The 14,305-nt window shown below is 51.8% G+C and overlaps 5 protein-coding genes across 5 annotated transcripts; 4 read left to right on the forward strand and 1 right to left on the reverse strand.

Moving 5' to 3' along the window:
• Positions 1-24: 24 nt before the first annotated feature.
• Positions 25-1,258, forward strand: ACET3X_005853 (uncharacterized protein; the record flags this gene model as incomplete). Its single annotated transcript, XM_069452001.1, has 2 exons — positions 25-317; positions 367-1,258. The coding sequence occupies 2 exons, from the start codon at positions 25-27 to the stop codon at positions 1,256-1,258; spliced, it is 1,185 nt and encodes a 394-aa protein (XP_069306213.1).
• Positions 1,259-1,600: 342 nt separating this feature from the next.
• ACET3X_005854 (uncharacterized protein) lies at positions 1,601-2,584 on the forward strand (the record flags this gene model as incomplete). Its single annotated transcript, XM_069452002.1, has 1 exon — positions 1,601-2,584. One exon carries the CDS (start codon positions 1,601-1,603, stop codon positions 2,582-2,584), a length of 984 nt encoding a protein of 327 aa, XP_069306214.1.
• Positions 2,585-3,497: 913 nt separating this feature from the next.
• ACET3X_005855 (uncharacterized protein) lies at positions 3,498-5,410 on the forward strand (the record flags this gene model as incomplete). The annotated part of the gene is made up of 2 exons (XM_069452003.1): positions 3,498-3,640; positions 3,952-5,410. The coding sequence occupies 2 exons, from the start codon at positions 3,498-3,500 to the stop codon at positions 5,408-5,410; spliced, it is 1,602 nt and encodes a 533-aa protein (XP_069306215.1).
• A 1,044-nt stretch (positions 5,411-6,454) lies between these two features.
• Positions 6,455-7,492, forward strand: ACET3X_005856 (uncharacterized protein; the record flags this gene model as incomplete). The annotated part of the gene is made up of 5 exons (XM_069452004.1): positions 6,455-6,461; positions 6,530-7,014; positions 7,066-7,333; positions 7,381-7,395; positions 7,452-7,492. 5 exons carry the CDS (start codon positions 6,455-6,457, stop codon positions 7,490-7,492), a joined length of 816 nt encoding a protein of 271 aa, XP_069306216.1.
• Positions 7,493-12,333: 4,841 nt separating this feature from the next.
• ACET3X_005857 (uncharacterized protein) lies at positions 12,334-13,749 on the reverse strand (the record flags this gene model as incomplete). The annotated part of the gene is made up of 7 exons (XM_069452005.1): positions 12,334-12,961; positions 13,010-13,110; positions 13,170-13,237; positions 13,285-13,328; positions 13,389-13,538; positions 13,588-13,612; positions 13,671-13,749. The coding sequence occupies 7 exons, from the start codon at positions 13,747-13,749 to the stop codon at positions 12,334-12,336; spliced, it is 1,095 nt and encodes a 364-aa protein (XP_069306217.1).
• Positions 13,750-14,305: the final 556 nt, after the last annotated feature.

The raw sequence follows: 14,305 nt of genomic DNA on the forward strand, positions 1-14,305 counted from the left end.
CATCGCAAACATATCACAGCAACAATGGCCAAATCCAAGAGTCTGACCAAGAAGGCCGAGAAGGCGACCGAGGCGCCTCTCACCACCAAGACCACGAGTGGTACACCCTACCAGCTTGACCCGTCGCAAGTGGAGCGCGCGGCGAAGGCGCTCGTTGCGCACATGAAGAAACATGTCGAGGAAAAGCAGCAAGAGGCGCCAAAGAAGAGCTTGGCGGCCGACGAGGACGAGGCGGAGGAGGTCGATGAGCCCATCTTCCTCAGTCTGGCGACAAAGAAGCAGATTGGCAACACCAAGAGCTTGAAGCCTGTAGCCATGTAGGTTCGCACACGACGGCGCTTGCGACACATCGCTAACAGTGCCCAGCAAACTACCTCACCCCATCATCGCAAACGATGTCCGGATATGCATCTTCACCAAAGATCCCCAAAGAGCATACAAAGACCTCGTCGCCTCTGACGCTTTCCCGGAAGCCCTTCGCGGAAAGGTGCAGCGCGTGCTCGGCGTGGACAAGCTGAAGAAGCGATACAAGGCATTCGAGCAAAAGCGTGCTCTCCTCGCCGAGTACGACGTTTTCATGGTCGACGATCGCGTAATCAAGATTGTCGCAGAGTGTCTAGGCAAAACCTTCTACAAGAGCAAGTCAAAGCGCCCGATCCCAATTCGTCTCACTGCAGGTGCATACATCGACAAGAGCGCAAAGAAGGATTCGAAGGAGCCACAAAACATTGTGGGAACACCACAGGGTGTAGCAAAGGAGATCGAGTCTGCTCTCAACTCGACCTATCTGAGCATGAGCCCATCTGCCAACACTTCCATCAAGATCGGCAACCTCTCCATGACCCCCCAGCAGATTGTCGAGAACACTGCAGCTGTTGTTTCCGAAGTTGTAAACAAGCACGTTGGGCAGGGCTGGCGCAACATTCGCAGTTTGCATGTCAAGGGTCCTGCGACAAAGGCTCTACCTATCTGGCTCGCTGACGAGCTGTGGGCTGATTCTGAGCAAGTCCGTGACGCACCATACCATAGTGCCATCACAGAAGGCACGCCCAAGGGCAAGTCGGCAGAGCGCAAGAGGAAGTGGGATGAGTGGGAGGAAGAGATGCTCGACGACGAGGAGCTTGCCGCGAAGCAGGCCAGGAGAGAAGCCAAGAAGGCTAAGAAGACGGAGAAGAAGAGCTCAATTAGCAAGGAGAAGCGCAAAGCGATGAAGCAGGACGCACTTCAGTCGGTGCAGACACCATTGATCGCTAGTTGAGTTATTCATGATAGGCGTCGTTGCATGGCATTGGCGTTCCGGTGTTCAAAAGATCTATTTGACGATATGGTAGTATACCACTGGTCGGCATGCACTATTGCAAGCTCTTTACAATGTCAAGTTTTCTGTTGCGTAAACACACCATGATAGTAGTGACAGGATTTTGCTTCATGTTTTGGCTGTGTATATGAAGGCGACGGAGAGCTATGACCTTGCTCGGCTGTACCTGCCGCGGCTTGATGCTAACGTCATGCAACGCGCCGGAGATCACAGGCGTCTCTCATACACTCGAGTTGCGCCTCCCAACACCACAACTCTCACTTTCATCAGACGACCACTGAAATGCTCCACTTGCTTCCGCTCGCGACACTCTTACTCGTGGCGCAGACAATCGCGTCGCCACTCGCACGAACCGACTCCAAGCCACTCCCACTGCTCATCTGGCATGGCTTAGGCGACAACTATGCTGCAGACGGTCTGCACAGCGTCGGCGACCTCGCAAACGAGACAAATCCTGGCACATATGTATACTATATCCGGCTTGATGAAGATGCCGGAAGTGATCGAACCGCGACGTTCCTCGGCAACGTTACCGAGCAGATTGCGCAGGTCTGTGATGATATCGCGGAACACGAGGTCTTAAGCAGAGCGCCAGGTCTAAACGCGCTTGGGTTCTCGCAGGGCGGACAGTTTCTTCGCGGACTGATAGAGCGCTGCGGCGACCGTATAAACGTCAGGAATTTGGTCACGTTTGGCAGTCAACACAACGGTATTGCAAAGTATCAGCTCTGCAAAGACGGAGACTGGCTATGCAAGGGCTATATCAATCTGCTCAAGGCTAACACCTGGGGTACATGGGTACAAGGTCACCTCGTTCCAGCGCAGTACTTCAAAGCCACCAACGAGACAACCGGCGAACCTACGGAAGAGTATCTAGAAGCCTCCAACTTCCTCGCCGACATCAACAACGAGAGGGCGCTCAAGAACGTTACTTATGCGAAATACCTCGCTGCACTGGACAACTTCGTCATGTACGTCTTCGAGGACGATACCACTGTTATACCAAAGGAGTCGGGTTGGTTCGCATATACAAACACCACCAGCAATGAGGTCACGGATCTGAGGGATCGCGACATCTACAAAGAGGATTGGATTGGGCTCAAGAAGCTCGACGCAAAGGGCGGTCTACACTTCAAGACCACCAAGGGCGGTCATATGGATCTTGGAGATAAAGTGCTGATAGATGTTTTCGAGACTTATTTTGCACCGGAGAGGACGGCGTGGAGTGGCATTGTCAACGAGATCCAGGAGATTGTCGAGTTGTAAAATAGTGTAAGTGGCTAGCTTGTATTCCCATGTAAGAACATATACCTTGATGCGATGGACAATTGTAACGTCGTACTTTGCACTCGAGCTGCATCCCGAAACCCGCGCCATATTACTTGCTATATATATAGACGATCTAGCGCAAAATATACGCACTTCTGGTTGGCGGGCTGTCAAAAGTCGACTTTCGGTGGCTCCTACGGTGGTACATGCTGAGATACCATCCTCCGCCAGGCCTCGTATCTACTCACAGTACAAGCGGATGAAGCAGATCCCGTTCTCTACGGAAGATTCTTTGTGTCTCAGCTCGTTTGCCGACATCGAACGAGACCTTAGAAAGCATATGCCGTCTACATACTGTCCATATCCAGCGAGTATAAAGTCGCGAACATCTTTAGCATGTGTGTTGTTGACAGATCTTCAACTCCAGGACAAAGAATTACCCATCACGCAAACGGTTTGGAAACCCACTCTTAGAGTTGCAATAAATGGTCTCAGGCGTCTGCCAGACACCATTCAGAGCGACAGTGAGCACCGATAATGCTACTCCTAATCCTCCAATCATTACACGTTGGTGTATGCGCATCCCCTCCCCCGACCGGGGTTTTGCGGCAGACGTCATGCTTGTGTGGGTCACCATGAGCATCAGCCCACAGCAACACTCCACGCCGACGCCGCTCGAAACGAGTCTAGTCTTGGCCTCTCTATGCTTTAAATACTCCAGCCCTCCCCAGAAACATTGATTGCTTTAATTGACAAATCTCGCCCATCGCGGCTCCTCTCCACTCCATTACTCTTCCGCGACGCTCTCGTTGAGCTTGACGCTCCTCGGACAGCTCCAAAGCTCTATCGATAAGCAGATCATTTGGGTCACCATCATCGCATTGGAGAAGAAGAAAGCCCTGGACCAAACATGTCGGTCTCAGCAGCATTGAAGAGCCGGGTCAGGAGGCCAAGTTATCTCAAGAAGATTGCTAAGGCTGAGGATTTGCTTCATCACTTCCCCAATGGAGCATACATTGGCTGGAGTGGCTTCACTGGTGTGGGATACCCAAAGTAAGTGCTTTCTCTGCTTTTGCGCTACAATAAAAGCCAAGTCATGAGGCTCTCCGGATACTCAGCATAACCCTGATTCTGGCATATACGACGTTGGGCCTGCCGGGTAGTTCGATCTGGGATCCCGAGGTGGAACGGAAGTTTGGCCAGTGACGAAAGCCGAACTATCCCCGACTCCACAATTCGAGCTGCGCATGGATCAGGTCGAGACGAGCAGTCAAGAGCCTTGGCTATGGCACTTGTCACGCATCCTGACTTGGATGCACAATGTTCATTGCCTTGTTAGACGTGTGAGGCTAATGTCTCAATAGGAAGATCCCCACGGCCATGGCCGACCATGTCGAGAAGAACAATCTCCAGGGTCAGCTCAAGTACAATCTCTTCGTCGGTGCATCCTCAGGTGCAGAGACTGAGAACCGATGGGCGCGTCTCAATATGATCGAGCGCCGGTCGCCGCATCAAGTCGGCAAGGAAATCGCCAAGGGTATCAATAACGGCAACATCAAATTCTTCGACAAACATCTTAGCATGTTTCCTGTCGACTTGATGTACGGATTCTACACATTGAACAAGCCCCACAACAAGCTAGACGTTACCATTGTTGAAGCCTCAGCCATCACTGAGGACGGTGGCATCATTCCTGGAGCCAGTGTTGGCGCATCACCCGAACTGATCCAGATGGCCGATAAGATCATTATCGAGGTCAACACCGCAGCTCCTTCTTTCGAAGGTCTGCATGACATTACTATGACTGATCTTCCACCTCGCCGAAAGCCGTATCTCATCATGTCTCCGGAAGATCGCATCGGCACACCGTACATTCCTGTTGACCCGGAGAAGGTCGTGGCGATTGTAGAGAGCGACTACCCCGATCAGACGCAACCCAACGCCGCTGAGGATGAAACCTCAAGGGCCATTGCTGCGAACTTGATCGAGTTCTTGAAACACGAAGTCAATCACGGCCGTCTTCCAGAGAACCTTCTGCCCATCCAGTCTGGTATTGGAAACATAGCCAACGCTGTCGTTGGTGGACTTGCCTCTGGTGGTGCAAACTTCAAGAACCTGAAGGTATGGACCGAAGTTCTTCAAGACTCTTTCCTTGACCTCTTCGACTCTGGCAACCTCGATTTCGCAACTGCAACTTCGATTCGCTTCTCTCCTGACGGCTTCCACCGGTTCTACGAGAACTGGGACCGATACGCACCCAAGCTACTGCTCCGCTCCCAGCAAGTCTCCAACTCGCCTGAGATTATCCGACGTCTCGGTGTCATTGGCATGAACACGCCTGTTGAAGTCGACATCTATGCCCATGCCAACTCGACATGCGTCATGGGTAGCCGCATGCTCAACGGTCTCGGTGGATCGGCCGACTTCCTTCGTTCTTCCAAGTACTCAATCATGCACACTCCCTCGTCGCGTCCTACCAAGACGGATCCAACTGGTGTATCCTGCATTGTTCCCATGTGCACACACATTGACCAGACGGAGCATGATCTCGACGTCATCGTCACTGAGCAAGGTCTCGCCGATGTCCGTGGTCTCTCGCCCAGGGAGCGTGCCCGCGTTATCATCAAGAAGTGCGCCCACCCCGACTATGTACCAATTCTCGAGGACTACTTCAACAAGGCAGAGTTTGAGTGCCTAAGGAAGGGCTGGGGCCATGAGCCGCATCTGCTGTGGAACAGCTTCGACATGCATAAGCACCTGAACGAGCACGGCACCATGAAGCTGCCCAAGTGGGACTACTCTAGTGCTGAGAAGGCCATGTGAAGATTGAATGCCAAGTATTTTGAATGTAGTAAATGTAATCGAACCCAATGTTCATCTACCTCGCTCTAGTGTAGTGTATTCAGTTGTACGAAAGGAACAAAGACAGCGGATCAGCGCATTTGGATGTGACCAATAGCACCAAGGATAGTGTGTGTGCGTGCGCATGTGTGCTTTTTCCTGACTCTCGTCACGTCGTCGACAGAACGCATGGTGTTTTCTACACTCTCAACCTCGAGACGGCGAAATTCTACCACCCAAAGTATGAACCACTGTGCTGTCCGGACGAAATATAGCACAAACAGAATATCCGCGCGGCATCTATATCGACTTGTACAGGCCCGGCCGTGGCATTGTGCACAGATGGTTTGCGTTTGAGCCAATGCGGCAGTGTACCACGGGTCTTCGCATGGACGAGAGCATGACGTGGGATGTTCGTGTTTGGCGCACGCAGTCACTGCTGACATTGCATTGCAGCAAGCCGTACGTGTGTCGTGCCGGAAAACTCTGCCCAGGCCAGCCGTTCGCCTGCATATGGAATGGATGGCGGTCGCGCCCTTACCGCCAATGTCGGAATCGTTCGTTCGTTGGGAGTTAGATTGCCACCCGCTAATGCTACGCGTCGGCTGGCACCATGTGACTGCGCGGCTCACAAGCGGCATTCAGGTTCTTGCATTCGAGCATAACGCCTGGCTTCGTCTTCACACACCTCACCGGAACGCGCCTCGAAGCTTTACGACACTCGCCCTGACATCTCCTGGCCTCTTTTCCGCGCCCCTTGCACGCTGCTTTGTGAGTGCCGAACAGGGAACTGTTCCGCCCGTTCGCGCGTCTTCCCGTATCTCGCGTGCTGCGCACGAACACGGTGCTCCTACGACACGTCTCCGACCATCGCTCTGGCACCGAGGACCGCCATTGGGACGCTTGCCATCCTGCCCTCTTGCCTTGCATCGATATTTCTGACGCCGATACTGGCATTTGTTTCGAGACTACAAGGACAGCGCGAGCCACTAGTTGCCTACTACCCCGCCGCCACGCTCGCGAACGATGATGCGTAAGTCAGTCGCGTTTCTCTTAAGCCGAGTTATTGCCTAGGTACTCATACGCCCATTGCACCAGCAGAAGACGCACACCCCGCCCACACAGCAGCCATTGCTACCGCAGACGACGCAGTGCCCCAGGACTCGCAAGAGTCGGTCCAATCTGCCGTCTCTAGCACCTTCTCGGCACCGGCACTCGCCTCGTCCTCGAGTAACCTGTCCACCTCCACCACTACCGAGACGGACCTCACCACCCTCTCGCCGACCAATGCAGCACCCCAAAGTGAAGCTCTAGAGGCACCAATGCCCAAACCCTCGAGCCAACCTACTGCCGGAGACGTGCCAGCTGCACCGCGCATCGATACAGCCGCCGCCAACGCGCTACAGAATGGCGACACAACAGCCAGTCCCATGCCACCGGAATCTCCAGCAACCCAAGGCGCCAAGAGAACTGTAGACGGTTCGCTCAAGAGCGCAGGCCTGGTGCCCGAACCGTCATCGGTGCGCACATATGCACACAAGAGAAACAAGAGCATGGATACACATTCAGGTACTCGCATTGGAGAGGTGCGTGTCGTAGCTTCAGACTAAGTCTTCAGGTTGCTGATGCAAACGCAGTTATCCGCACAGCTCAAGACGCGTCTCTCTTACGCCATGGTCAAAGTCCAGAACGGCTGGGAGAAGCAGTCACTTGACGAGCTCGAGGAAAGTCAGTCACAGCGTGGATCGCCTAATTCTGCTCCTGGGAGAAGTGATCACTTGGCGTTTGACTCACCTGGCACGACCGATCGCCAAAGAAGACCAAGCGGCGTCTCTGACATCTCAGACCAAATGATCATGTCCCCTGCTTCTGACCCAACTCGATCACTCGCAGGAACCCCAGCTTGTTAGTCCTCTCTCAAGACCTGTTTGCAAAGTGCTAACGTCTGTCAGCCTACTGGCGGCCAGGTACGCGTCCTGCGATGAATGCTGCGGCAAGTCTCATATCCATCACCGGAGCACAGCCTGGCTATGGCCTCGCACCAGCCCCGACTTTCCAGAATAGGCGGAGAAGTCGCTCGAGCGTCTCACATGTACCCCCTCCACTACTCGGGGCTGGTCAAAGGAAACACTACAGCGATGTTGGTGCAGGCCCGCGATCGCCAGCAACCCCCCGGGCAGGTATACTTCGCATGCCAAGTCAACAAGCAGAGAAAGACGCTGTTGATACATTGCTTTTCATGAGCAGCCCCAACAATTCACAACGCTTCCCAACAGGCGGCCAGCCTCAGCCGAGTCCACTCAGAGCTGAAGCGCCTCAAAGACGTGTCATGTTTGAGGCCTACCCTCCACAAGACAGGCGCGCCATGTACCAGCCGTCGATGCCTGCTCCGCCTCATCACCACCAACACGGACCGTACCCTGCGTATCCAGCGAGATAATGACGGAAGTAATTGTGCCATCAGATGCTACCTCCTTTTCTCTCTTCAACACTATTCTTACGGCTCGACGATCGCATTGCATGGATGGCGTTGAGATACCCACTGCACGGATGCAAATATTCTTACTGTCAGGTCTCTCTTCCCCTCTACCATGTTTGATAGTGCCCTTGTGTCGCGCTTCAGAATATCCTGCGAGGTGTATTCATATCGCTTGGCTACTTGTATGAGCTTGTGCTCTTACGCTTGTTTACTTTGGCTACCATGCCTTGTTGACATTTGTATGCTTGAGCGTTTTGGCTGTCACGAATGGGTATTATGACCATGTAACGAATAGACGAATGCGCATTTCGATTCTGTCTGATGTTGGATGGTGATGAAGAGAATACAGTGAGATTGAGTCACAAACTCCTTGCTCATGGAATGTTTCAAGTCAATGAAGCCCATAACGAGCGTGGTTTCTCGACCATTTGAGCATCATCGAGGAAGCCAATGACATTGCATGTGGTCAAGAGATCGACTGACCGCAACAAGACTTGGGTTGACGACTGCCTTAGGTTACACGGGTTCACGACTAAGAAGGGCATCTGACGTGTACGCAGCACAATACACACCAGACGTAATCTTTCCCTTTGAGACTACGCTTTGAGAGAACCATAGGTTCCTTCGTGCAACACAAAAACGAAAGAAAGCTTGACCAATGCTTTTCTAGAAGTAGGTGATGGTGGTGGTAGTGGAACACTTAGCTGTGGGGACAAAAAAAGGTTCTTCTCCGCCCACCACCAACACCCTTGGACCCGCGATGGGAGGCAGGATACCGAAAAAAAGAAAGGAAGCCCGACGTGGGGGTCTAATGATTGTTAGATGATGAATCGAACAGAGGAGTCTTGAAGTACTAACCGAACCCACAACCTTGAGATTGTATGCAATCGTGTCTGTTAGGACGTGATAACTAAGAGTCTCACGCTCTACCGATTGAGCTAGCCGGGCGATTGTTGCCTTTGATGGACAAACCAAAAAATACAACAACCATAATGCCAGTGCAAAGCTCTTTCTCTATGCCATGACTCCGCAGGCATCCAAGACTGCTTCAGATAGAGCCTGGTTGGTTGTGGAAAATTTTTGTTTGGGTATGCGGGTCGGGCAGGTAGGCAAATTCGCCCGCATTCAAAGACCCCGCATCCCTGGCTGGCTCAAGCACCACCCGCGCGCTCTCTTCCTTCCAGGTTCCATGTCTCCGGCACGCTCTGTGCCAGGACCGTGACATTCGGACGTTTGTGACGGATCGAACAAGTTGACGCTTGAGTAGCCGAAGTATTTCCTTTTCGGCAGTTTCGACATTAGGACCGATGCTGTGGCTCGATACTACCTACCTAGGTAGGTAGCCATTTACTCATCGCCGTTCTGCCTTGTGAGGCATGTTTCTGCTGCCTGAACCTGCAAGCAATATGCACGTCACCGTACCAATCAAGCCACCTTGCCCGAATGGGTCAGGCGGAGATACCCGAAAGAGGAACAGTATGCCTCCCATACCTGTGCTTTACGACCGCATCGCGACAACAGACGCGTAGAGTAGTGGCGAAGCAAGACGATGGTTTCATCGAGGCGCATATAAGCTCATCATCTATGAGCTTGAGGGATTTATCCAATGTCGACATTGGAAGCTGGACAGGCCTCCCCTGGTCGGAACGTCCTAGGTGCATGCGAGTTTTGTGTTGCACACATGTTCGGTGAATTCAGTGCTTCTTGATGTACTCAGGGGTTCGTTGGGCACGTACCATGTGAAACGTTGGATATCTAATGTGCCGATTGCTAGCAGGTACGAGGCAGAATGAGAGGCTTTCTAGACCTACATGGCATCGGTTTGGGATGGTATATACTAATGGTGCGCTTTGGGCGGCCGAAACTGGTCGGTTTCCTCGGTTCGATGTCATAGTCGCGCTGACCTATGCTGATCATTCGCGTGGAGTACTTAACTCGACACGTGACGTAATCACAACATCACTCTGTACCTACGTCAATCGTTGCTGGTAAGAAGATGCCGTCTTGGTGGAATACACTTATGATGTGCATAACTCTATGATCTTCTTGCGCCCGGAAATGTGACAAACACAAAGCGGTGCACCTCCAGCTAGGAAGGAAAGGACAAGACCAAGAGCGGGCGCTACGGCAAAAGCGGCACCCGTCTTACATAGTGAGTCGATGCCCTACATCACACAGATTCCATGATAATGTTTGTGATTGGCATTGGTAGGAAAAAGTACACCATGCGGAAGGAGCATTGACGACGTGACAATGGCAACCGGGTGGTAGGATCAACCGGGCTGTCCCAGAGTGCGGACAGCCGTGCCTTGCCGATAGTAGTTACCATGTCGTATCGATGAGCCATTACCTGGAAAAAAAGACGCTAGTGTAAGTCTTTTTGGACAAGGACGAGTCACTAACCCGATATCGATGGTGTCGCGGAGTGCTCACCGACCATAGTAGTCGGCATACTAGAGCATCTTGATGGGACACATGCGACGAGGCTGACAATGGAGAAGACGTCTGGAAACAAGCAGATGGAGTACGGCGATAAGTTGAAGCCACCGCTGTGCGATCAGATGTTCTAGTCCATCTCCATCACCCTAATTCGTTCTACCATCGGTAAACCACCGTAAATCGGGCCTCCCAAAGCGGACCACTTCGCTGCTAAGCAGAAAGCTTAATTCGTGACGGGCGTGGACACGCGTCTCAATAATCCTTGCTGACCCTTGGTAAGGCAAACTACGAGGCTGAAACTTGACCTTTGTGATGTCTCGCTCCTGCTGTATCGTATTGTGTACTGTAATGTAATGTAACAGCGCGACGAAGTTACCAGTGGAATATCCCTGGACATTCAATGCGCATGTCCCTGCACTCATTTATTGATAGCGTTCTAACTCTCCGCTAGCCTGAAAAGAATTGTCGTGTGATGTCGAAGTTGTGATGTAGAAGTTATGAAGTGACAATATATCGATAGATCTCAGGATGAATTTGGATCTCTAGGTACACATGCGAGACTAAAAGCCCCTTCTTAGTGTCGATATCAAAGTTCTCATTACTAGAAACAATTTCACTCTGTGGTGCATTCGTAATAGCTACAATCACCACCTACCGCTGCACCAAGATCTGATAAAGACTTTGAAGCTCATAGTACAAGGAGACGATCTGCGGAGAGACACCTCGCCTATCGCGGGTTTCGCCTTCAAGTAGCTGCCTATTCCTTATCGGAGAGTTCAACTCCCTTACGCGTCCATGACTTCAAACAACTAACCCCAGCTTGATCCTCTGCGCAAATCATATTCCATCATCAGCACAACTGCTCGTCCTCAACTCCGAATGGCGATTCCGCACCTTCAGTCTCACCATGTGCAAACAGGCGTCCGTGATCGTACCACATTTTCGAAGCGTGCATACACCCAAAGATACTCTCTTCTCATGCAGGAACGCGTACGCTCTTCCATAAGACTTTCTCCAGCATACGAGGCCTACCTCAAGGCAACAGCATACCAACTCAGGTTGGACCCGATTCCCGGTTCGAGAATGCGAAGAATGAGGTATGGCGTGCAACATCAACGACGCAGATCGACAGGAACGGGACGCCGTTCCACGTAGGCGGTCAAATTCCATGCCAATGGTACCTAGGGTACCGCGGTAAGCCACCATCGGGCTCTCGGTGTATCTTAACAAGGGGTCAACAAACAACGGCCCAAGGGAGCAGAATGGCAAAATCTAGCCTGTGAGAGACCAAACCGTAGGTAACTCGCGTATGCGATGTGGAATGCCACATGCGTCATGCATCGGATGAGGCAGGTAGAACAGCACACCAGGCGACGAGATCGTGCATCATGCAGCGGACAAGGTGGCAGATCAGGTAATCCTCCCTACCTTAGCCACACATGGCACTAGCTTGCATGCATGTGGTGTATTGATGCGCTGCTGCAACGGCTCAGGCTGTCTTCAAGGCAGAGAAAAATAACGTGGCCGCGCATCCTTGATTCGTGATAGTGGAGACGCCGACGTGACTCGACTACAGATCCTGTCTTTTCTTCTTTTTTTCCCCGTGGAAGCGCACTTGACTGGGATGGGCAAGGAGCGAAGTTGACTTAACGCGGTGGGTGCGCGAGGCGTCCAACCTTTACTCGGGGTTGAGGCTGTGTTGCACTCAGGCAACCAATCAGGGGTCCTGGATGCCGAGAAAGTCACGTGGTTAGGCTTATTGCGTCTGGAGAACGTGCAGCATCGGCACCCAGGTCTGCAAGGAACTTGTTGAAACACGAGTTAGCCTCCGTGAAACAGACCATCGCAAGGGATTTCAGGCGGATAATTATCTCTATTGCCTATTATGACGAAACCGTCTAGAGCCAACCTATCAACACTTCCCGAATCCAACCTATTGAGTAACTGACCGCCAAGTCTTACACTATAACATACATGTTGCACAGCCTCAAGAGCGATAGTAGGGATGTTGTGAATGTCTAGGGTCACGGTACATTGCCGATGCGCTCGGATCGTAGACCTGCTGACTTGATGCAGTAGGCGGCGAGCGATTCGGCAGCGTGGCATATGCTGCTCGGTCCGTGGAGGCTGTGTAAGCAATGTTGTGGGGTGCTATTGGTTGCTGGGCAACCTGATATGGACTGTAGCCATAGAGTGGTGGGTTTGTCGGTGCACCCGTGTGCAGCAATGGTGCCGGGTGGTGTGCGTAGGGCGATGTTTGATCCCATGTGGAAGGCATGTTCGAGCCCAGTGGTGGCTGAGTATACAGATATTGAGACGGGTGGACCGATTGATGATGTGCGTTTTGGTCGGCTATGGCGGTAGGTGTGGCGTATGTCTGCGGAGATGACCATGTCGAGTATGCATCATTGTCGAAACTTGACCAGGAATGACGGTCTGATCCATGAGAGGGTGTTGGCAATAATGTATTGTACACGTGTGAACTCTGGGAAAGATAGTCGTCGTCATCAGGATAGCTTGACAAGCCCGCCGGTGTACCACAATCGGATGGAGAGCTTGGAGCATTGGGCAGAGTAATACCCTGATTCTGATATCTCCGCACGAGGACAGTGTATCTTGAGATCATCAACAACAAGTCCCAAAGGTAACGGTAAGTGACATACCGATTCTTGATATCATTCTTCGACCTGCCTGGGAAATGCTCGCGTTGGATGTCCTTCCAGTGTCGTCCGAGTTTCTGGACCGCGTCGATAAGTGCGGCATCCTGCGAAGCGCTTGTCAGCTCACTGAAGCGTAAGATATCCTAGAATAATATTCACTGACATCTGAGTCACGCCACTCGCTCCGGTCTAGATCAGGATCAAGGGACTGCTGCCACCGCTTCGCGCACTCTAACCATCGATCAGCAATGAACACAGCTATCATCCACTGAACTTACGATCTGCACTGCGTGTTCCGACGCAGCTTGCAACCACCGTCCATCTGACAATAATACAATCAGCTTCAGTACTTTCCCATAAATTTTCTTTCACTGAACCATACTTTTGGCCGTGCTGCTGCACCCCTCTTGAAAGCAACTGATCTTCACTCTTTGACCATTGTCCTTTCTTCAGGCCTCCTGCTACTGAGTTGTGCCATCGTTTTCTACAGTCTTTGTTTGTTCGTCCGGGAAGGCTGTCGGCAATCTTGCACCTGAGCATCTTGTTAGTTGCGGAATCAACTAGCATGATACATGACCTACCAATCCTTGACTTCTCCTTCCATTACTGATGACATCCAGTTAGCTAAATTGAAGAAAGGTAAATAACAATGAACACAGCTTACGTTGTGCTTCCACTTCTTCCCGGAGTTTCTGGTCTTCTGCCAAAGACCATTTTCGAGGTTGGCGAATCGAGTGGTCCATTAGACTCAGGATAAAATGGATTATTGACTTTTGGATGTACGTGTATGAACGACAAAGAGACGTTCTAGCAACCGATAAAGAGTGCAGTAGAAAAGAGGGAAGATATCTGAGAGTCTCAAGGATTACAAGAAGCTTGTCTTGTATTGGTCAAGCAGGAGTGCTGAATGACGAGTAAAGAGTACAAGACAATCAGATCTGTAGACATCGTGAAGAGACAATTACAATCTTAAGCGGAAAGCTAGCACAGCAGTAGTTCGTCGTCTTGGCAAGCCAGGGACTTGGGTATAGTGGAGGTTAGCCGGTAGGGAACAGTACGCCAAGCTGTATTGTTTAAGGTCGATACTCGGTTTGGCTAGTGGGTGCGCCGACCTACAGCGTTTTCGAAACAACCGAGTAACGAACATGTTCCATGCATATCAACGGGGCTTCGCAGCCATGACGCGTGCGCATAGGGCTAGTGCATCGTTTGACGGGCCGTTGACCAGGTGGTGTGTACAGCCCCCAAAGGATTCCCGCATGGCTAAGACCCTGTAGGTAAGGCTGCATGGGCCATACA

This window comes from Alternaria dauci, chromosome 5 (assembly GCF_042100115.1).
Source record: "Alternaria dauci strain A2016 chromosome 5, whole genome shotgun sequence".
In the NCBI taxonomy this organism is placed as follows: Eukaryota; Fungi; Ascomycota; class Dothideomycetes; order Pleosporales; family Pleosporaceae; genus Alternaria; species Alternaria dauci.